Source organism: Strongylocentrotus purpuratus, unplaced genomic scaffold, assembly GCF_000002235.5.
Source record: "Strongylocentrotus purpuratus isolate Spur 01 unplaced genomic scaffold, Spur_5.0 spur5_scaffold_5, whole genome shotgun sequence".
In the NCBI taxonomy this organism is placed as follows: Eukaryota; Metazoa; Echinodermata; class Echinoidea; order Camarodonta; family Strongylocentrotidae; genus Strongylocentrotus; species Strongylocentrotus purpuratus.
The window spans coordinates 40386970-40411913 of NW_022145611.1; the positions used below are offsets into that span (position 1 = coordinate 40386970).

A 24944-nucleotide genomic window follows, 5' to 3' on the forward strand; every position below is an offset into this window, starting at 1 on the left:
TAATACGTAGCATATATGGGCAAAAACATGCCTATGCAAAATCCATTGTAGCTCTTTAGGATGCAAGGTGACCCCAATTTGTTTTCATATTTTGATTGAGTATGAATCGGAGATATGATTTCATGTCTCATTTGACCCTCAATTAACTCCTGACGTCATCATAATGGCCTTCGAACTCAAAATTTCAATTTGCATATTATGACGTCCGCATATTTTTGGAGAATTGATTGTATTTTTGTGAAAATTGATCGATTGTCTTCAAAATTTTGATATGTTCTAGCTGAGACAATTCTCTACAAATCTAGTCATCACGATTTTTCATTTTGACAAAGGCATCATGGCGTATTTTTGCGATTAAAGGAGGCATGTCAATTTTTCACATTTTGCGTGTATTCTCTATGGGACATGACTTTTTTCTCAAAACTTGATTCTACATTCCCGTCTTTCGCGAGCAATATCTACGTCGTTTTAGCTTACGCTGAACTTCGAGTTTGTTGTAGCTGAGACAAAAAGCTATCTCAAATGTACCCTTCCTTTTTGTCTCAATTTTTTGCTGGATCAGCCCACCTATACTTGTTCCAAACAAGTATTACAAATCTAGTTTATTTTTATTTATTTCTCCACTTTTTTGTGCAACCGATTTCTCAATATCCATCCACCCAATTTCTCTCAATTTTAACACAGTCATAGGTAATCATCATGAGACATGACAGGAACATTTTCAAGGTCATCAAATTATCGTGACGTCATCCAGGCGCCAATTTGTGAAATCACATTATCCATCATATCTTCATGATGCATACTCAAAGTTCATTTATATTCATATCACATATACTTCAGGTTAAGGGTCAACAGGTCGTATCATTAAAGATCAAATAAAGGTCATGACACGCGCGTACGCGCGCGTCAAAATTTTAAAATGCTCAAAATGACTCAACTATTAAACGAGAGTACGAATCAGGTCATTTTAAGCATTTCAAAATTTTCCGTCCGTACGTGTCCCCGCGCGCATTGTGCGCGCTCACAGCGCGCGGAAAAGGTCAAATTCAAAATGTTTACATGATTTAGATTCCTCTTACCGTAATTGACAATTTACATGAATTTCAGTCACTCTTAATCTTTCATAAGGCCGTGAGCGCGCGTCAAAGTTCAAAATCCGCGCGTGCTGCTATGGGCAATATAATGCAAATTTCATTTTGAAAATCGAAATAGCTCTTCAGATAGTCCATCGACCCTCAATTTTTATATCATTGTTGGAAAAAGCATGATTCGGAGATATGCTTTCATACCACCCTGACTCGTACAAAGTGAAAGAAAGTCATCATATTGGCATCTAAACTCAAACAAATGTATTTTGTTGATGATGTCATTTTGTGTCTTTGTCTTTAATTGAGATGATCTCACCTATCGGTGATCGATTTTCTCCCAGATTTTGATATGTTGTAGCTAAGATAATTCTCTACTACAATTATATAATTTATTTTTTATTTAGATGACGTCATCACAGTAAAATATTCGATTAAAGGCGACAATGCATAATTTGTCATATTTGCGTGTTATGTCTATGGGAGGTCACTTTTTTTAAAACATGAATCTGCATGACAATGTGTTTTGACCATTATCTCGTTTGTTATTCAATATTTTTCTCCCAAATTTTAGTATGTTGTAGCTGAGACTATATGCTGTCTAAATATTTCCTCATTTTTTCAATCAGATGTCAGGATCATGCTCATGCTTATCATTATCATTAACATTATCGTTTTTATCATCATATAACATTATCATTATCATCATCATCACCTTTACTATCATGATCATCATCATGGTCATCATGATCATCATTGTTTACATGTCTATATAACTTCTCCCATTCTCAAATCTATCATAAGTGAAGGCAGACCACCTAATTCGTCCCCATGACGAATTAGATTTTCTAGTTAGGTGGTCTGTTGTCAACAGACCACCTATTGATTTCGTCAGAATTTTCTTTCTTTCTTTCTTTATTATTATTAGGTGGTCTGTTGTCAACAGACCACCTATTGATTTCGTCAGAATTTTCTTTCTTTATTTCTTTATTTATTATTATTTATTATTATTATATTTATTATTATTTCTGTTGCAAACAGACCACCTATTGATTTCGTCAGAATTTTCTTTCTTTCTTTATTATTTATTTATTTATTTATTATTTATCAAGTGCTGGATATGATGATTTTGATGTTAAAATTGTGAAAAGATGTATCTATTTATTAAGCAATCATTTATGTACAATATTTAATCAATGTCTTGAACAAGGAGTATTTCCAGATAAAATGAAAATAGCAAAAGTGATACCTGTTTTTAAAAATGGAGTGTCTGATACAATGTCTAATTATCGCCCTATATCCGTTTTAACAGTTTTTTCAAAAAATTTAGAAAAATGTATGTATAATAGATTATATGCTTTTTTAACTAAGTGCAATATTATTAATAATAATCAGTATGGTTTTAGAGCTGGACATTCTACTTCATGTGCAATAATTGATTTTATTCATAAGGTAGCCTCTGCAATAGATAATAATGAAGTTATGCTTTGATTGTTTTTAGACCTTAGTAAGGCTTTTGACACGTTAGACCATCATATACTGTTGGTGAAATTATATCAATATGGAATAAGGGGAATCGGTTTAGATCTTTTTAAAAGTTATTTGTTACATCGTCATCAATTTGTTTCTATTGCTAATGTAAAATCAAATTACCAAGAAATCAAATGTGGAGTACCTCAAGGATCCACATTAGGCCCATTATTGTTTATTTTATATATCAATGATCTTCCTAGTGTGTCGAGAATTTTAAAATCAATTTTATTTGCCGACGATACAAGCATTTTTTTTTATCCCATCAAAATATACAATCACTACAAGATATATGTAATCGAGAAATTAAGTTAATAAACACATGGTTTTCTGTAAATAAATTGTCAATCAATATAATTAAGACACATTATATGATTTTTACTAATAAAAAATGTGACACTGATTCTATTATAATTCGTTTGTGTAATACAGAAATTAAACAGGTCTCTTCACTTAAATTTCTTGGCATAACCATTGATAATAAGTTGAAATGGACTGATCATATCAATGCTGTTTGTAATGTATTATCGAAAAATATTGGTGTTATGTATAAATTAAAATCATTTCCTAAATGCATATTGAAGATGATATATAACAGTTTGATATTACCATTTTTGTATTATGGAATACTTGCATGGGGGAATGCACATGAAACCCATATTAGGAAAGTGATTTTATTGCAAAAACGTGCAATTCGTACTATTTGTCATACTTCTTATCTTGCCCATTCACATCCACTTTTTAAAGAAATGAAAATATTGAATTTTACTGATATGTATAATTATCAATGTGCAATATTTATGTTCCAGTGCTATTTACAAATCCTTCCCAAATCACTTTTAAAACTTTTTATACTAAATTGTAATATACACCACTATAGTAGCTAGAAATGTTGAGAATTTTCACTTGCCACTTGTACATACAACTTCATATAAACGTACAGTAATATTTAATGGACCTTACTTATGGAGTACTATACCTCGTAAAATACGTGAATTGAAATTTGTTAACACTTTCAAACGTAAATACAAAAAATACTTGATGGACGTATATTGATATTAGCTACGGATTTTAACGGTTGTTAAATTCATTATATTTTACATGTAATTGTTGCTTGTTTCACTTTTTATTACAGCTTAACTTTTTATATTTGATTAATTGGTCAGCCGCATACAAGGACCACCTCCTTTCTGGCTGCTACCAGCATTAGCAATTTCCTTTGTATTATTCATGTTTGTAAATTGATTCTGTGTATTTCTGTGTTTATCTATGTTAGTAATTGTAATTGTGTGAAACTTTGTATACTGCTTTTGTTTTACCCTGTATGTTTTTTATTGCTTGGCAAAATAAATTGAATTGAATTGAATTGAATAGGCAATATTGAAATGGGGCGGTAATTATTAAAGAAGAAATATTTCCAGATTTGAATATTGGTACTACCCGAGCCTTTTTCCATTCACCTGTAGACAGGGATTTGTCTGAATGAATGATATCACAAAGAGACTCTGCGATAACATTCTTTGTCATCTTTAAAAGTTTACAGCTGATGTGATCTATACTCAGATTATCAATCTGTTTCAATACAAAATCCTCAGTAATAAAATTCAAATTAAATTGCGAATGAGTTGGACCAATATTATTGTCCTCGTCTACTCTCAGTTGAGACGTATTCCTTCGCAGGTCCTTTGTAATCTTAGTAGCATAAGAAATGAAAAAGTCATTAAAAGCTTCAGCAATATTTGTATTGTCTGACACATTAGCACCATCAACATTTATGCTATTGGGAGAAATAGGTAATGACTTAGGCACAAGGTTTCTCAAGCATTTCCACATTTGCTTACTATTGTTATGATTTTGCGAGATCTCGTCCGCATTATATTCTCTTTTTCTTTTCCTTATGAGATGAATAACTGTATTCTTTAGATATTTGTAGGTGTCCCAAAGATCATCACTTTTGTTAGCTTTAGCAGCTTTGAGAACTTTATCACGTTCTGTCATAAGCTTGACAATCTCGTCAGATATCCATGGACATGCATTTTTTCTTATCCGCTTTTTACATACTGGTATGTGCTTGTTGATTATATTATTGAATAGAGTCAACCACATATCCCACGCAGCATCAACATTATCTATATATTTTATGACCTGCCAAGGAGTACTTCTCAATTCACTGTAAAATTCCTCCTCGTCAAGATTTTTAAACGAGCGAAATTCTGCGTATTCAGGTTTGTTATGGATCTTTGCACTAAAATCGCGAACCGTATACACCAAATAATGATCACTTATGCTAGTTTCAAATATTCCCCATTCATTGTAAAGTTCCTTGTCTGATACAAATATCAAATCAATTAAAGTAGAAGAGGTATTTGTAACTCTTGTCGCAGTATCAATTAGCTGACTTTGCCCGTACATATTTGTATAAAACATTAACATTAACTTTTCAGCATTCAGATCAAGTTGGTGTGGCATACAATCACGATTGAAATCATCTAAAATAATACTGCTCATATCTTCCGAGAGAGCAGAGTCCAAATTTCCGTCTAATTCTTCAAAGAAATAAACGTGAAAATTTGGAGGTCTGTAAAACTCTCAAACCAGGATGGGAGACTTATTTGGATAATGCAATTCAAACCAAAGGCATTCTAAAGTAGATAAAATCAAATCATTCCTTCTTTTATAATTGAACCTCTTGGATATATTTACAGCCACACCACCACCATGTCTCGTACGGTCTCTACGTAATAAATATAATCATCTACATACAATTCAGAATCAACAATAATGGAGTCCCAAAATGTAGTCAAGTTGTACACACTATTAAAGAGACGATGAAATCAAAGTAATCTTACCTGCTCTGGTTCCTTTAAATCCTGCTGACCAGGGTTGATAATCAAGAAAGAATCCCCAGAATAGATGAAGAAAGAAACAAGTGTTAGTGTGGTCAAGGAATATGAATGTATATTTCTACATTAGATCTCTTATCTCTTTTTTTTATTTACTATCTCAATCCCCCCCCCCCCAAAAAAAAACTAAAACAGGTGTCTTGAAGGTTAAAGCAAGTGAATAATGATAATTGTTAAGTTACTAGTGTTCAATTATTGCTTATTAAGACCTATGTAGAATGTCATTAATATCAGATATGTATATTTTGTAATGTCTTTATGTTATGCACTGTATAAAAATAGTTAATAAATAAACTTGAACTTCTTTTTTTTCCCCTTCTATTTTATAACTTTTTACGGTCTGCGAATCTACCTCACACCCCCTAGTTGAATTTCTACGCTAAAACAATGGTGGGTTCAGCCTGTTCAGCATTCTGCCCAGTTACTTTTGAGTATAACGTATGAAGATATTCAGGAGACAGACCTTGCTCTATTAAAAAAAAAAAAAAAAACACTACAAGATTGAAAAATGGATAGGTTCGTCAACTATTCTACAACTAATGTGCAACCATTCGGTGTATGTGGAAACTATTCTGTTGTAATTCCTCAACTTCTCTCCTTACTATTCTGAAAGGAGCGAATGTCTGAAAATGCCTGTCAGCCGCTTTCGCAATCTATTGTCAACTAAATTGAGATATACCTCAGTTACACCGTGAGACGATCCTAGACTTAACCAACACAGAACCAACATTACATGACTCCGAATGACCAAGGACAGGTTGGTCTGGAGTTGGTTCGAACTCGCATAGGTAGTGTGACCGAGATGTAAGAGTACGGTAAGATTTCTTCGTAAAACCTCCAGCCATTTTCGCTATGTAGGGCCCTGATTCTGAAATGTTGGGCCCTTTTTACAAATGTTAACTGTTTCAACTAACCTATCATTAGAGGGCGCTATACAAGTTCTCATATTCGAAATTGAGACTGTATTTGATTTGCGGTTGTGAAACGGGGACCAATATCATTATCTCTATGAAATAAGGATGCTCTCAAAACCGCAATATATGCCTACCCGTAGTAAATCGAATCGCAACGTGTGTTCATTCGACTTACAACAGGACGTAAATGTAATAAAATCAAATGCACAATATGTAACCATACTTGCATAGAGCAGTGGCGGATCCAGGGGGGGGGGGGGCCCGGGGGCACGGGGGGCCCCCCCCCCCCCCTTGAGAAAAAAATCAAGTAAAATCACGTGTTTTTTACCTTTTTTGGGGGTTGGGGCCCCCCCCCCCTGGCGCTCAAGGGGGGGGGGGGATGCAAATTGAAATTTTTTTGAGGATCAAAAAAAAAAAAATGTGCACTACCCCCCCCCCCCCCCCCCCCACTGAGCGATTTTTTGGCCGGCGCGTTTTACAAATTTTCGGGAGCAAAAAAAAATTGTGCTCTGTACCCCCCCCCCCCCCCCCCCCCCCCCCCCCCCCCCCCCCACTGAGCGACTTTTCGGCCGGCGCGATTTTCAAATTTTCGGGAGCAAAAAAAAAAAATTGGGCCCCCTCCCCTAAGAAATCCTGGATCCGCGCCTGGCATGGAGCCAATATCCTGAACAACATGTATCATATAGCACCCAGTCTCAATGCACTATTTTAAATATAAATCATTGTAATGCCTTATTTGCAAGGATAATGTATTAATCAAAAAGTTATCTGTATTCAATTGTTACACAGGTCAGACACGGCTTCCTAACTGAATTCATATTTGGACATTGCATTTTATTCCTGGTTTTTTAAACATAACAATTGTAAACACTTATTTTACTGTTAACCTCCTTTCCTTCTTTTGTTCCGCTCTCCTTCTATTTTTCTTTTCCTTCTTTTGTCTTGTAATACCAAATTCACTACTGTATACATGTCTTACTTATGTATTTGCCTATTTAACATGGTACTATTTGCAGTTTTATTTGTAAAAGGCATCACCTTTTAGCTGTAACTTTGAATTTTTATCAATACACCTTTTCAACTAACTTTAATTCAATTCAATAAATATGTCACGTCACAACACGACGTTAATATTTTAGACACATTTTAATTCGAATTCCAACACAATTTTAGGTAGACAGTTTTTGTGAAGGCAGATTAAGAGTCATGTTAAAATTCGAATTAATACGTGTCTTAAATATTTTTGTTGTGCTTTTAAAGTGACTCGGTAACATTGCTGAAGGTTGATGAAAAAATGCGTAATTTTTGTATGAAATGTTACCTATTATATTCCTTCTAATGTGCTGACCCTCTAACAAATCCTGAAAAAATTCTCCAACCTCTGTGCGACACTCTTTAACATTAAATTCTCCCTACGATTTTTGAATTTTCCGAACCGTTTTCTATGAAAATAAGACAGGCTTTTAAGAATCTTTCAACACTTAAATGTCTGGAATGGAATTTAGAGCCAATTTATTGCTTTGTGACAATTTTCATTTACCTAAAATATATAATTAAATTGTAATGATATATTTTGGAGAATTAAGGAATCGATCAGATCAGCTTCCCAATTTTAATCATTAATAATGGTCTGTTTTCCCTCAAACTTTCAGATTATCTTAAATTGTGCATCTAGCATTGAAGTTACTACCTAAACACCATTTTCTCTCATCGGAACAATGTTAAAAAGTCCCTTTCATTTCATTTATTTCATTCTCCATAAAAAAAACATTAAAAAATAAAAACACATTGCAATAAAAATATAAAGGAAAGCAGCAAACAAAATTTGATGGCAATGTGGGGTTTAAAAAAGGGCAATTAGCCTTATGAACGTCCACCCCTTTAAAAGTTTAATACTACAGTACATGATTAACGATCAACAAAGTGGATCATTACACCAGCTAGCCTTCGCCCTTTTCCGATCATATACACGAAGCCTTGCCAATAACAATTGCGAAAATATGTTTAAAGATATCTGCATGAAAACGAAAAAAAATAGGGCCCATAAGGTATTTTCAAGCGTTCCCCAAAATAAGGAGATGGTAAATAATTACTTACCTGTAATGATTAACATTAAGACCAAGGCGATTGTCTTGTAATCCCCCATTCTTGTTAATTGTTGAAATCCTGGATTAGAATAGATACACCTCAAATATGTCAATAAGCGCTATATAAAAACTGAGTATTATTATTGTTATTATTATAATAAAGAAACATCTCCCTCACTCATTCGTTTTGTTCTTGTCTATAATTCTGTTCTCCAATGTTTCTATTTCATAGAATTACTTAGAAAATGATCATCCAACATTTCTTTAGTAAGAAAGACACTTCGATGTAAGTTCTCGTCAATATATTGATTAATGATTCAGTGGTTATCATTTAATGTACAAGTACGAATCGTATAGAATGTATATATACCTTAGTTGTTACGCTGTAAGTCGATGACAACTTCGAACGGATAAATACATTACAATTGTCTCATGGAATTAGAAATGACACAGACAAAGCTTACACTAATACATTACCGTAATTTTGGAAAACGTAAACTAGGACTTGATTTGATTTGAATTCATCAATTCCCCACCCATGGGTTGGATTGACCATATCACCGATAAACTGCTTTTAAAAATATGGATTTTTTTTTTTTTATAACTAACATATAGCTCCTTTTAGTCTCATTTCACAACGCCCCCTATCGTCAGAGTCAGCAGCCTAACATGTTAGCCTATGGAATTAAACCCCCCCCCCCAAAAAAAAAAAAAAAAAAAAAATCGTTAAAAATTCATTTTTTGTTTAAACGAAAAGCACATCCACCCGACGTACGCTATCACTAGCTCTTGCATTGGAACCCTCATGTCCCATTGACTTTTGAAAGTTCACCCACCGTAATTTGATAAAAATAGGTTGCAAGCTCGCCATTGTCTATAATACACATGTGGGAACAACTCGAACTTTGGACTCAGTTTGCCGAGCGATTTTAAGATTATAGGTCAAGCACACGAAGAGAAAGAAGCAGGAAATATCATAGATCACTTCTGCTTGGTTCATTATGTCCATTTCATCCAACCCCCCCCCCCCCCCACCGGCATTTTTCCATTTAGTAAAAGCAAACATTTTGCCGAGGTAAGCAAAAACATGAATATTTATGAACGGTCAGACAATACAGCCTTTTAGTATAAAGTATAGTGAATGGGAATGAGCGATGATCCGTCCAGGAGGTAGAGGTCAGTGATTTGTGCTGGTAATGTTCCAGTTAGCGAAAATGAGACAACCGGAGCAATATGCAAGCAATCATGGAATATAAAATAATGTGCAAAGTAACGTTAATATGAGAGGGAGAAATGTATATAATATGTGCCTGACTGTGAGATTGATTTCTTCAAATAGAAATGAAGACTGTTTTACGTCCTTTAAGATTATTAACATCTTGATGGCGTTGTTGTCCAAATGTATCGATATTCTGGGTATTTTTCGTAACACAAGTAGATTGCAAAATCTTATATACGCATAATACCTATGTACCTGAATTATTGAAAGCATTACGATGGAAACATGACGGGAACTTTCAGAAAGGCCAACTTCCTACTATAGTGACTACAATTACTTTACTTTACGAAAGTTTTTTGATAAAAAAAACAACAATTGAATGACTTGACGAGGGCTGAACACAACGAAGTATTAGAAGAAATTTCGTAAAATGCCCTCTATCGTCGATACGGTAAATAAATCCATTTTCATATTCTAGTCAGTTATTAGGTTTTCTTCTCTGCACGGACAGTAAAAAGACAAGAGTCATCACAGTTGTTACTAGCATGCGGAGAAGCCTGCTTACTTTCTTTCCTTAAATTTAGTGTTTAAGAAATCGAGCTCCAAGTGAAATCATTTTGTATGTAGTTTGAACAGTTTTATATCTATAGTATAAAAAATGTTACAATTTCGGAATGCATGGAGGAATTTGTTTCTTTTAAAAACATTAACATCTTGAAATATATTTGTACGGAATACTTTTGTGATTTAACTTAAACATCCTGTATGATTCAGATGAGTGATAATAACACAAGATGATTGCCAACGTACGTTCACTTAAGCAAATAGGTTCTGAATCGGAATTATGTGAAGGAAAAAGACAGAAATAATTGCAAATTGGAAATAGGCTTCACGATTCAATAAAAAAGTACGAATATCAACACTGTTATTGATTTTAAGTATCATTAAACTGGAGAGACACAAAGCCTGTATTCAGTGATCACAATTAGCCTATATTTGTCAGAGCCGAGTGTTCATTTTTTCAGTTTGCAAATAATTTCAAAGATAACTGTCTTGATAAACTAATCGCAAAACAACTACTTAAAAGTGTAAATGAGATACCAATACAAATGTGAAAGATAATGGTAATAATACTGAAATAGCACTTACCTCTTTTTGACTTGGGTAATGTATGTAAACCCAACAGAATCCGCCCTTAGAAGCTCCTAACCGTGGATTGAAATATGAGATTATGAGCAAAGATATGACTCTGCACAATGTATATATCACTTTTACCAAAGCAAAATCCAAATCATATTTATGTCTGTTTTTTTCTTATTAGGGATATAATGTGCTACTGATAGCATACATAGACATGCCGGGAAAACCGTGTATGCAATGGCTGAAAAGGAGTCCCTTTGTAAGTGAATTATTTAGGGATATAGTTCAGAACCTAATCCCAGTGAAGTGAATTATGTGTGAGAGATAAATAAGGAAGCTAGAGAAGTGTGGGGAATATAGGTCAATTACGAGACCAAGTTCCAGCCGAGAGTCAAAGAAGGAGTGAATGAGTAAGAGATACAGCAATACTGCAGGTCTTGAGTTGAGAATCTGATTTGAAGTGTACTCCTATACGTTAACTTTTTATGACATTTAAATTTGTGTGTTGGTTCTATTTTATCTTTCTCTTGTTGAAATATCAGAACTCTTTGTCTTTGCTTACAGCTGAGACTGGTGTAAATGTTTAAACCCGAAATCAAGTAGAGGGTATCGCTGTATGGTAAATGGCATGTCTGCAAATGCAATTCTTGTTTTAACCATGTGAAACCGAGCGAGGCAATTTCGATTTGGAAGTTTACAATTTGTACTTTAAAGCCAAAGAAAGCTTGCTAAACATCGTTAAACATAAAAATCATTTCACGTCCTTTTCTCGCTTTTTTTGTTCTAGTATGATAATATACCATTAGGACCAAGGCAATTGTTTATCCCCCATTCTTGTTGATTTTTTTTATAAATCCTGAAAAAGAATAGATACACCTCAAATAAGTCAATATAGAAATATCTCCCCTTTCTCTTCTTTTGTTTGTCCGTCTCTCTCTTTCTCCATCTTTTCGTTTCTTGGTAACGTTCTTGTCTATAATTATGTGCTATAATTTTTTTATTATAAAGAATTACTTAGAGCATTATCACCAAACGCTTCTATCGTTAGAAAGACACTTCGATTCAAAATCTCGTCAAAATATTGATATATCATTTCGTGGTAATCACTTGATTTACAATTCTGAATTCTATCGAATGTATATATACATTAGTTCTTTACGCTGTAAGTCTATGGCAACTTCGAACATATAAATACACTACAGTACAATTGTCTCAGGGAATTAGAAAGAAAATAAATAAAGCTTACACTAATATTTTGTTATGGAAAACGTTAACTAAGACTTGATTATATTTTATTTTATTTTATCACTTTCCCGATCATGGGTTGGATTGCCCCTGGCAGCTGTTTTCTCTGGGTCGCTTCGCTCGCAAGAATTTACGCGAGGGCCATCGACAAGAGGCTAGTCATTTATTAGGTTTTCTTCTCCGCAGTCCGCACAGACAGAAACAAGACAAAAGTCATTACAGTTGCCACCAGCATGGGGAGAAGCCTGCATACATATTTTTTTCAATTCAGTGTTTAAGAAATCGAGCTCCAAGTAAAAACATTCTTATGTAATCTGAGCAGCTTTATATCTACAGTATAAGAAATGTTACAATTTCGGGAAACATCGGGGAATTTGTTTCTTTTTTGGAACTTTTGAGATTTAAAGGTACTATGTTCCTTTTGCAGCCAACCTCAAATTCTGTAGAACTTTGCAGGAATTATGAATATGTCATGTATGTCCTATCTGTGAAATTTAAACGTTAGCAGTGTCTTCATATTCAAATTATGCAAGGAAACCCGTTTACTTGCTAGACTTCACTGTCAGACACTATTGAGTGACTGACTGGCTTTTTTCTTCTTTGGTAACAACATACATGAAAAGAGTTGTCTACATCAATAACCCACTTCTTGTGATGGCCAAGATTAAACTGATTGAATCTTTGCGCAGCATAAAACGTATGACCATTCGGTACAATTGTCTGAAAATCAAGACTATCACTTTTGGGCTCTATAGCCCTAAAGTCGATTTGACAACTAATAGTCATTATTTTTCCACTTGAATACATTTTCAAGCCTTACCTTTTTAGGGAAGTTCTAAATAAGTATTATCTTTCAAATGCAGTTGGAATTTAACTTTTTCATTTTTTTGGCCTGCAAATGGGACATAGTACCTTTAATATAAACATCCTGTAGAGTTCAGATGAGTGATAATAACAAAAGATGATTGCCAACATACGTTCACTTATGAATATAGGTTCTGAATCGGGATTGTGTGATGGAGAAAGAAATAGGCTTCACGATTGAATAAAACAAGTATGGATATATCGAACACTGTATTGAGTTTAAGTACTTTTATAAAACCTGAAGAGACACAAAGCCTGTATTCAATGATCACAGTTAGCCTAAATTTGTCAAAATTTAGTGTTATTTTTTGTTATAAGTTTGCAAATAACTTCAAAGAGAACTGTCCAACCGTTGATATAGTCATTACAAGGCAACTACTTGCACGTGTACATGAGAAACCAATACAACTGGAAATGATAACGGTAATAATACTGAATTGCACTTACCTCTATTTGACTCTGGTATGTATGTTATCCTAATAGAATCTGTCCTTATAAGTTCCTGACAGGTTGAAATATGTGATTATGAGCAAAGATATGATTCTGCACAATTTATATATCACCTCTATCAAAGCCACGCCCCCTGTTTTCTCATTGCCATGAATACAACGTGGGCAACCAATGGATAGCCAATAAGAGGCGCGCTTTCATGCCTAAAACGAATGAAATATTGGACAATCATTGGCCAGTAATATTGTCCAATGGGTTTACAGTGCGTTAAAATAGTGTTTTATTCCTTCTGGTTCATGATACTCGTGTGTGTGTTTGTGTATAGATGCGATTGGGTGACCTGATTGATTCATTCATTCGTACAAAATGCATGGAGATAAATATAGGGATATGGGATGTCTGTGCCAAATACAAAAACATGAACGCGTTACTACCCATGTATAAACTTTGAAAAGGGATCATAACAGGAACACGTATACATGTATATTATACACTGTCTTTTCGAGGTTCTTGTTAAAATTATGGTCAAGAGGTGACTCCACTATTTGCTGGGAAAATAGGAGTATTGGAGTCACTGAGGCCCATAGTTTAACCAGTACCCCGAAAAGAAGGCATGGCATATATCTTTTATATCCTGCAACATTTTTTTAAACAATTTTTTTTTAAAGAGGAAATAATTGTATAAAATGTTGTTTAACATAATTACAAACAGGCAATACAAAGGCACAAATTAATACCAACACGAAACAATACATATAAAATCATATACTTAAGTATAAAATTATGAAACAAAAACACAACAATGATTCTCTGTACAAGACGAAAGTATTTCAAATAATTTTGACCTCAAGCCCTTCTTTTCAAATAATTATTTTATTTGACGTTGAATACGGGTACAAAAAAAAAATGCGCAAAATAGTACCCCAGTGACTCGGCTCGGGGGTTGAACACGCGAGCCGTTGCTCAACCCGGCAATTTTATTTCATATAAACGGGAGCTTAGTGATCCGCGAGCCGTGTAGAACCCGCCATTTTGGATCCGCCAAAATGGCAGTTTTAACCCGCGAGCCGTGCTCAACGCGGGGCATTTTATGTCATGTAAACGGGATCACTGATGTAGGTTAATGACCTACGCACATTTGAGTGTCAAATTCCATGCATTGTGACATCATTGTGACCCGCGGGCCGTGTTGAACTCGCCTTTTTTTGTCCGTATCAATATGTTATTATACCTTTTCAATACTAAATTTGTATGTCTAACCTACAACATGGACCAGATTGCATTACAATCGAACTAGAAGCTCAAATACTAAGTTTTAGATGCTTACGTTTGTTTTGATGGCGTGCAATTACAAAATATTTGGTATTTATAAATTCAGTGTTTTCTTGATATGTAAATAATTACCAAACATGATATCGGCAATGGTGGTCACATCCACAACAAAACTTTAAGACGAAACGAGCAGGTTATGACAGCTTAGAGTACTAGATGAAATATTTATATCATTTTATATGACTCATATTATGCTTTTTTGTATTTTGTGTCGATCGCTGCATTTCTCTTTTTGGTTCACAGAAGCTGATGTCAACTTCTTTAGGATTCAATTTCCATGGAAACGGCCATTTGTTTTTGCTAGAGTAAGATCCTCATGTCCCTGTATCCTTCAGATTGTGCTATTCTCGACATGCTTGATGAGCTCCTGACGTTTCCTGTACGACTATAATTGAACATGAGTCCCTCGATTCTTTAAGACGTTCATCCTGTCACTGATCGGTCGTCTACAATGCGTCTTCAAGATGACAAAGACATTCATCCTGTGACTGATCGGACATCTCAAGGAACCATCGAGTTAGTCAAACAAAATTTGCATGGGCATCAATCTTAACTTGACAATATGTTGATCTCATGGGCTGTCCGCTTCATGACTTCTCGGGCCTTATTGGGGTTATCCCAGTAGACAGACAGCCCATAATACTAACAAAGACTGTCAGTCTCGTCGTGCGTCAGTCTGGTGAACCCTTGAAACGTTGTCAGGAGCTCCACGAGACTGACATTGTCGGTCTAATGGTCTATTGGATTAGTGAGGCCTCAAAAAAGATGTCAAAAGGCCTGTGAGACCGACATTGTTGGTCTTGTGGGCTCTCATCCCTAAGACCAATTACATTCTAGGATCACGTACTTGTTCATATAAGTGGATGAAGTAAGAACATTTGGTTTCATTATTCTAAAGAAATAAGTCCACATTAACTATGATTAATGACACCTCAATCTAAACTTTATTTAGAACATTAAAGGAAAATGAATTGACAATACATTAATACGTAACAATTTAATGTATATTTTAGATTATGTACATCCATTGCAATGTGAAAGCTCTAGTTGTTTCAGCATTATGACATATTATCAAATACATGTACAACCCGAATGAAATACACTCTTCCCCATCGTTAAATTGTTATCAAATTATTAAGAAAACAGCTCTGCATCAAAAACATCAATAAATTCATACTTGTTTGTACAGATAAGCAGCTTTTTATAAGAGAACAACAAAGTCAAAGTTGAGACGAATCAATCAAGGTGATCGAGCATACCATAGAAAATGTTAGGAAGATACATAACAAATTTGACACTGTTAACACTAAACATAACTATACAATAGAAGACTGAACTACAACTTTCTAGTATATGGTATAGTAAGTTAGTTTGTAGGCATATTTCATATCTCTCTTCTTAATGAACTCAATTCACTACCAATTGGTATCCCCCTAACCTCGCAGACTTGGACAAATAATTGATTTTTTTTAAGCGCTCTAATAGTTTAAAAGTAAAATTATCCTTGGTCATGTTGAATGGAGAAAATAAAATGAAAAACCTTTTTTTTTTCGTTTCGTCAATGTCTTCCTTTATGTATTAAATCAATAACGACTACAGATGTAAAGTGCTGAAGGCAGTTTTCCCCCAATACGTTTATGTAGGGCAATATGACAATAATTGTGTACATCTTACCAGCTCCTCATAAATATCATGTATGGAGCTTTCTCCCCATTCCAAGACTACACAATACATTTCCATTCCCACCTTTTAAACAGTTTTATCAGGCAATGAATACAATTCATTCATAAGTGTTCTACCTGTGTATTGGTCGATAAAGTGAAAAGCGAATATTATTTACAATATCCCTGTGTCTGTTTGTGAGTAGTTTTCATACCTTTCAGGTCTACATCAACGTACTGGCAATCATCAACTTATTGATACATACACTAAATTTTGATAAGAGAAAACACATCATGGAAGCAAGCTATAGAAGCCTGATACCCAGGTCATTTGTGTCATTCAAATGTAAATGTAATTAGAATATTAAACAGTTTTCTATCAGATTTGTTGAAACTCACATAAAAACAATGTCACATTGATTTTTCCTATAATACAAATTTAATTTAATCAAATACTTTCCATTCATTGTTTATATTACAGTTGGTAAGGGCACAAAATCTACCAAAAATTTGAAAACTTCAAGGTACTATAAATCGTTTTTGAACGTCTTTATTCTGCATTTTAATGTACTTTTAAGAATATGTCCATGCAGAAAATTCAGGACGGATTTTAAGTCTTGTTTAACGTGAATAGTACATTAAAGATATTCTAAACTTTTCTAATGATAAATATGTATAATAGAAGAAATCTTACCAAATCTAAAAGTGATTTCATTTATTTTCAATTCAATGTTTTATTCAATCAATACTTATTTATAAAACAAAAGTATGTTACTTACTTTTGCAAACACTGATGGTTTGGTTGTAAGAAATAGTTGTTTCCTTTTTAAAGTGTTATTATTTGATTTTGTATATCGCAATATTGCTAATTTTTCTGATTTATTAACATGCTTAGTGGCCAATAATAAATATTAAATATGATTTTGCATTATCGTGCGTTTATCTCACAATACTTTCCTGGTTTAATAAACGACACAATATTATGATTAATATTGTTGCTAGTATCGTTATTATTATTATTGTTATTAGATTGAGTACATAAGTGCTTGCCATATTTTGATTTAAAAAAAAATCATATTTCAAATTTCACATAAATCTTATTATCCGTATGATTATTCAAAATATCCTAGTTCAACCATTAGTCTTTCATCAATTACAAAAGTCAATATACAATGTATTAACATTATGATTGTGAATGGAGTGACTGTTATAATAAATGGTAATATGAGGACAGCTTTTGACATTTGAGTTTTGTTAGGTTCTATAAGTGATGAGCATGATGACCACTGAGAAAAGAGATGTCAGCCATGTCACACAGCTAGAAGTGAGACCCTCAGAGCTGGATTTGTTGTCGTTGCATTTTGATTCAGTACAACAGGATGTGCAACTGGTAACACCATTAGCCATAGTGCAATAAGGTCCACCACCTTCATGCAAGTCTTCACATGGCTCATCTGTACATCCACGCGACACAACCGTGTGTGATGAGTTTGCATAATGATCAGTCTGCAAGAAATACAAAAATTGTATTATGGCTATGTAACTTAGTCTTTCATGTTTAGTTGTGTTTGTGGCAGTATTCTTTTTTTTAACGATATTGTAAAATTTTCATCTCGTCATTTCATTTCTTCAAAATACAAATCGGCTCTTTCCCTCATCCAGTTAACTTATAGTGTTGTCTTTTTGTTGTTGATAGACGTCCCACTATTTCTTGTCTCTTGCTTTGTAATCTACTATTTTTTTGTCTTTGATTAAAAAACAAAAACCAAACAAACAGACAAACTATCTCTTACCTCAACTTGCCCAAGTATATGAAGACAGAATTAAAAAAATATAAATAAGACGATAAATTATACAATATAAAGATGAGGTGAAAATTTAAGATTAACGTTTATTTTGTATAAATTCATGTCTTCTGTCTCACAACATCAATTTACAGATATTTCCTCATTGTATTTTCACTCATCAACCCAAACTATATAAACATGCCAGATCAACCCTGTAAAGAAATGTAAATGTCAAAGTATTCAAATACCCAACAACGCTGTCCTTCATAGCATGTAACAGTTGATACTCCGGAACCGCTTGCAAGGTCATCAGCAGTAGAGCAAACATCCGTTATGGAGTTAGTCGAACAGGAATGACATTGAAGAGTCTGCAAGGAAAATTTAAATGCACATGGTATTAATTTCAAAGATATGGAAAGAATGTAGTATCTAATTATATTATACTTGGATAGGTGGTCAGCATGTATCGCTAAAAATGACCAAATACTATCCATTCCTTGTTCTACATCAAAGGTGAACCAAAACTGTATTGATACAAAATGTGTTTAGTGTAAAAAAAATGTAAACAGCAGAATTATCAAATATTTTCTAAGCCAGGCGCGGATCCAGAATTTCTTAGGGGGAGGCCCTATTTTGAAATCAATTTAAAATTTAGTCTGCTGAAATTTGAAAATATATATATTTTTTGTTGCCCCTGGAAACTTGAAACTTGTGCCAGCCGATGTTAAGCTCAGTGGGGGGGGGGGGGGGGCAAAAAAGAAAAGGTAAATACTTTTTTTTTAAATTTTTGCGTGACTTTTATTGTTGCCAGGGGGGGGGGGGGAGGTCCGCTCGGCCCCCAGAATATCAACTAGTTGTAGTCTGTAGGCAACAAGTAAAAAGATTTTTCTTACAAGATCTCTTTCATAGACCTTCCTAACAAAGAATTATATATTTTAGGTCATTATTGTTGGTAAAGACATATACATAGTTACAACAAATTTGTACAATATCGAAAAAAGCCTCTCCCCATCAAGCATTACAAGATTTCATTTCACTTACCCCTTGCATTCTTGTGGCCGGGGTAGTTGCTGTAGTGATGGAAGTTTGATAAGGTATCATTATTGATATGATTTACAGACAATACATAATTAATGCTATGGTCAAATAACCCAAAAGTAGCCTGCTTGGCGGCCGAGCGGCGAGTTTTTAGCCAATTTTCCCCGGCCACCGAGCGGCGGCCGCCCAGTAGTTAAAATTCGGGCGGCGCCTGCTCACTTTCACTTGCCGCCCGAACTACGCTCGGTGACCGGGCGGTCGCCGCCCGGGCTCCGACCTAATCGAGCGTTCATCGTCGAGCGTTTTAGGTCAAAAATCGAAGTCGCTAGGTCAAAGGCTGTCGAGCAATCGCCGCCCGGTCGCCGCTCGGTCGCCGCTGGGAGATCAGTCGGTCACTGGTCGGCGAGTCCAAAATCGGTCGGCAGCCTTTGACCTAGCGGCTTCGATTTTTGACCTAACTCGCTCTGCGGCGAACGCTCGATTAGTTCGGTGCCCGGGCGGCGAACGGCCGGGCACCGAGCGTATTTTGGAGCCGGCGCCGATCACTGGCCGGCCGCCGTGCAATATCTTTAAAATCAGTCGGCAGCCGGTGGGAGACTGCTCGGGAATGGGTGGGTGACCGGTGGGTCACTGCCGGGACACCGCGCGGAAAAGTTCCGCGATTTCGCCCAGTTTTGACTTAAAATCGACCGGCGACCGACGGGAGATCGACAGGCACCTCCCATGCATCGCTGGGGCTTTACAGCCTGGTCGACTTCTCCAAAAATCGCTGGGCGATGCCTAAATTCCAGCGGGGACCGAGCAGGCAACTAATCAGTTGGTTGTCGCTCTGATTTGTGACCATATCATTAGTTTCCATACCTTGCTAGGTGATTCAGGAGGGGAAGGGGGGTACTGAACGTTTCCAATACCCTTTGGAAAATAGGGCAGAGTCCCAAAGGGTTAGCGAGATGTCAAAGTTGTGAGTGGATATTCCAGAAATATCGTTATAAAAAAATTTGTTAAAATGAGGATTGTTCTGATCTTTGGAACGGTCTTATATTTCTTCATTCAAATTTCGTCCTTTTTTCCCCATAGTGTTATTCCTTCGTGTATAACCCCTGTCTTCCCTTTCTGACAGAACTAAATGAATTGTGTTTGAATAAAAAGCGTTGCCGCCCCGGACTCTTTCAACATTCTCCTTTTTAATCGACACTGTAGCTTGATTGACACTTTTGTTATTTTGGAAGATAGAATGATTCTTATAGCAAAGTTTGTTCGTCAGTTCCTCGCGTTGAATCAACTAATAAAGGCCAATGAACTAAAGTTAACATTGTGACTTTTCATTGATGATCGAATGGAGATGCGAAGCCTGAGTTGAAGGTTGAATCCCCCCGCCCCCCATCGTGGATACGTGCCTGAGTATGAGATGGTCTGTATTTAAGTTCTTTTAATGACAATGAGAACGACTAAAAGAACCTGAACACGATGATGATGATGGTGATAATCATAAAGATAAGTGTATTGATAACGACTGTGGTGATAATAAATTACGATGACTACAATGTCAATATATCAAGTTTATACTTCAAACTTAAGTTCAAACCGAGTCGCTCTCCCGTTTTTTTGTATAGATATGAACATAACTTCAGGACAAAGTAAAAGCATATACTGTCGTCATTGACATCCATTGAGCAGTTTCGGACCAATTGAGACGATAAGTGTACCAAGCTTCAAAGGGATGGACCGTGCCGTTTTTAGATGTATAACCTTATGTATGTAGTTGAATTATTAAAGGTTCGAAAGATTCAAAAGCATTTGGAAACTATTCTTTGATAATTACCTGTGTAGAGAATGACGGTGTTATTGACATTCATTGAGCAGTTTCGGACTATTTGAGGCGATAGTATAAGTGTACCAAGATTCAAAGGGATGGACCGTGCCGTTTTTAAATGTATAACATTTTGTGTGTCATTGAATTACTTAAAGTCCAAAAAATTCAAAAGCATTTAGAAACGATCCTTTGATAATAACCTTTGCAGAAATAATGACGGTGTTGAAGCAAAATAACGCATATGGGCTCAAATTAAAATGCCGGGAATTTTCGAAACTTTTTTAAATTGACATATCCACTCGACCACGACACCTTTCCCCATTTAGCCTCTTTATGGAGGCCTTCCTGACATAACATGAATTGAAGTATGCAGACTGGATAAGAAGTCTTGTAGTTTAGTCATTGATGATATTTTAAAGGGACTCGGTACCATTCTTCAGATGAAACAAAATGGTGCTGAGGTAGTGACGCCAATGCAGTGCCTTTAAAAACGACCCACGTAGCAATCCACTAAGACGACGTGCAAATCTAAAAATCCCTAATGCAGAGACACCATTACAAAAGCCTTGACAAACGAAGACGTACCAAACACACACACGTCTCAGTCACCTAAGAAAATAACCAATACCCAATTACACAAAAGTCGCACAGAACGACAGCAATACACAGAGCAAAACCTCCGTCGTTCAAAACGTCATATCCGTAAACCAGATAAGTTGGACTTATAAAAACAAACAGAACACACTTTGTATTTAGTTCTTACTGTGTATCATAATGTAATTGATAAGACGAAAAGATGAGATCAGAGTAATATGATGTGATTTGATAATTATGCTCAATATTGTTTGGTAAACTGTAAATTGAAAAATCGCGTAGACTGATATTTTGCTCAGTTGAGAGGAAGGGCGGGGGCGGGGGGGGGGGGGGGGTAGTGACCACTTATTATTATTTTTTGTTTGTCCCAGCAAATGGGAAAATTGCCTCGACCAATATTTCGCTCAGTTGGGGGGGGGGGGGGAAGGGTAAGAGCATTAATTCTATTTTATGCAGCACAACTCCTCCCACACTATTGAGCAAAGAAAAATTAAGGTGGGTTTTAACCCCAACAATGCGTTCGCGACTGATGTAGAGCCCCCGACTCAATGTTATTGGAGACTTACAGTTTTCAACACACTACTTTTTGATCGACTCTGTAGCTTGATTGATACTTTTGTGATTTTGGAAGATAGAATGATTCTTATAGCAAAGTTTGTTCGTCGGTTCCTCGCTTTGAATCAACTAATAAAGGCCAATGAACTAAAATTAACATTGTGATTTTTCATTGTTGATCGAATGGAGATGCGAAACCTGAGTTGAAAGGTAGGAAATTTGAAGAAATCTTACCTCCGTCACAGGTTGAACCAGCTGGACAGGTGCACGTACCCGATTCACAACTCTTTTCGTCCTGGCAACCCGCGTTATCGGTACAGGTGACTGTAAAGAGCCAATCACAATTATGAACAAGTATGAGATGGTCTGTATTAAAGTTCTTTTAATTACAATAAGAATGACTAAAAAGAACCTGAACACGATGATGATGGTGATAATCATGAAGATAACTGTATTGATAACGCCTGTGATGATGATGAGTTACGATGACTACAATATCATTAAACCAATTTTCTACTAATCATTTATTAGTTTCTAACCGAGTCGCTATTCCGTTTTTGTTATGGATATGAACATAACTTCAGGACAAAGTAAAAACGGCTTCCTGTCGTTATTGACATTCATTTAGCAGTTTCGGACTATTAGAGGCGATAATATAAGTGTACCAAGATTCAAAGGGATGGACCATGCCGTTTTTAAAAGTATAAACTTTTGTGTGTAATTGAATTACTTAAAGTCCAACAGATCCAAAAGCATTTAGAAACCAATTTTTGATAATAACCTTTGCAGGAATAATGACGGTGTTGAGGCAAAATAAGGCATATGGGCTCAGATTAAAATGCGCGGGAATTTTCGAAACTTTTTTTTGTTGACATATCCACTCGACCACGACACCTTTCCCCATTCAGCCTCTTTATGGAGGCTTTCCTGACATAACATGAAGTCATGTATGCAGACTGGATAGGAAGTCTTGTAGTTAAGTCATTGATGATATTTTAAAGGGACTCGGTAACATTCTTCAGATGAAACAAAATGGTGCTAAGGTAGTGACGCCAATGCAGTGCCTTAAAATAACGACCCACGGAGCAGTCCACCAAATCGACGTGCAAATCTCAAAGTCCCTAATGCAGAGACACCATCACAAAATCCTTGACAAGCGAAGACATACCAAACACACCCACGTCTCAGTCACCTAAGAAAATAACCCAGACCCAATTACACAAACGTTACAAAGAACGAGAGCAATACACAGAGCAAAACCTCCGTTGTTCAAAACGTCATATCCGTAAACCAGATAGGTTAAACTTCTAAAAACAAAACACACTTTGCAAATAGTACTTGTTGTGTATCTTAATGTAATTGATAAGACGAAAAGATAAGATCAGAGTAATATGTTGTAATTTGATAATTATGCTCAATATTGTTTGGTATTAACTGGAAAATCGAGTCGACTGATATTGTTGTCAGTGGCGAGAAGGGGCGAGGGGTAGTGACCACTAATTATTAAATTTTTGTTTATCTCAGCAAATGGGTAATTATATCGCCTCAACCAATATTTCGCTCAGTTGGGGGGGGGGGGGGGGGTTAGGAGCATTATTTGTTTGTTATGCAGCACGACCCCTACTCCACTTTTGAGCAAAAAAAAATCAAAATGAGGTGGGTTTTAGCCCCAAACCCCCCCCCCCCCACCCTGCGTTCGCCACTGATGTAGAGCCCCCGACTCAATGTTATTGGAGATTTACAGTTTTCAAAACACTCCTTTTTGATCGACTCTGTAGCTTGATTGATACTTTTGTGATTTTGGAAGATAGAATGATTCTTATAGCAAAGTTTGTTCGTCAGTTCCTCGCTTTGAATCAACTAACAAAGGCCAATGAACTAAAATTAACATTTTGATTTTTCATTGTTGATCGAATGGAGATGCGAAGCCTGAGTTGAAAGGTAGGAATAATCATACGTAACTCATGGGTGGCGGACGTGTTTTTTGTTAGCTCCGGCAAGCTAACGTACTGGAGCGAAGGAGCACACTAATTGACTTGACTGATATACCGTTATACAAGGGAATATAGTTGATGTATATTCTTTTGATATATTTTGGACTTTACACTCTCATCGAGGTCTTTTTGGAGTACATTGGAACGTTTTTATTATATACTGGATCTCCTGCGTTGTCCCACAAGCATGCCTGGCACGAGAAGTTCGACGAAGACGGAGGACTTGGTCGTGGATGTTCGAGAAGAAGTACGCAAGGCGTTGGAAGTAAACCATGACCTCCTCGACACTCTCGTGGCGAAGGTAAAGCAGACTCTTATAGATGATCTTACCAACACCATCACCACGAGAGTAGCTGATGCACTAAAAGAAACTTATGGCTTTGAACTAGGTGAGAAGGATAAAAGAATTAATGACCTCGAGCAGAGAGTCGACGATCTTGAAAATCAACTGGATGACGCCGAATAATACTCTCGAAGAAACTGCCTAGTGTTTCACGGCCTTGATGAAAAGGAAGGAGAAAATACCGACGAGGTGCTTAAGAATTTCTGCAAAGACAAACTTGGAGTATCCATAGAAAACAGCGACATCGACAGGTCCCATCGACTCGGAACGCAGAAGCAAGACAAGAAGCGTGGAATAATCATGAAATTTTCTAACTACAATACGCGTAATGTCGTTTACCAGAGTCAGAGTAAGCTACGTAGATTAAAGGCCCCGCCATTTTATTACATC

The 24944-nt window shown here is 35.8% G+C and overlaps 2 protein-coding genes across 2 annotated transcripts in view; both read right to left on the minus strand.

Moving 5' to 3' along the window:
- Positions 1–16850: 16850 nt before the first annotated feature.
- Positions 16851–22531, minus strand: LOC115929446. Its single transcript, XM_030998343.1, has 4 exons — positions 22452–22531; positions 19259–19287; positions 18466–18585; positions 16851–17936 (listed from the first exon to the last, which is right to left on the minus strand). The coding sequence occupies exons 2-4, from the start codon at positions 19265–19267 to the stop codon at positions 17685–17687; spliced, it is 381 nt and encodes a 126-aa protein (XP_030854203.1). The 5' UTR covers positions 19268–19287; positions 22452–22531; the 3' UTR covers positions 16851–17684.
- A 2164-nt stretch (positions 22532–24695) lies between these two features.
- LOC115929628 (tenascin-X-like) overlaps positions 24696–24944 on the minus strand; it is a 44879-nt gene continuing 44630 nt past the window's right edge. The window contains exon 19 of the mRNA XM_030999210.1: positions 24696–24815. Within this exon, the coding sequence (XP_030855070.1) occupies positions 24696–24815 (120 nt within the window). The remainder of the gene's footprint in view (positions 24816–24944) is intronic.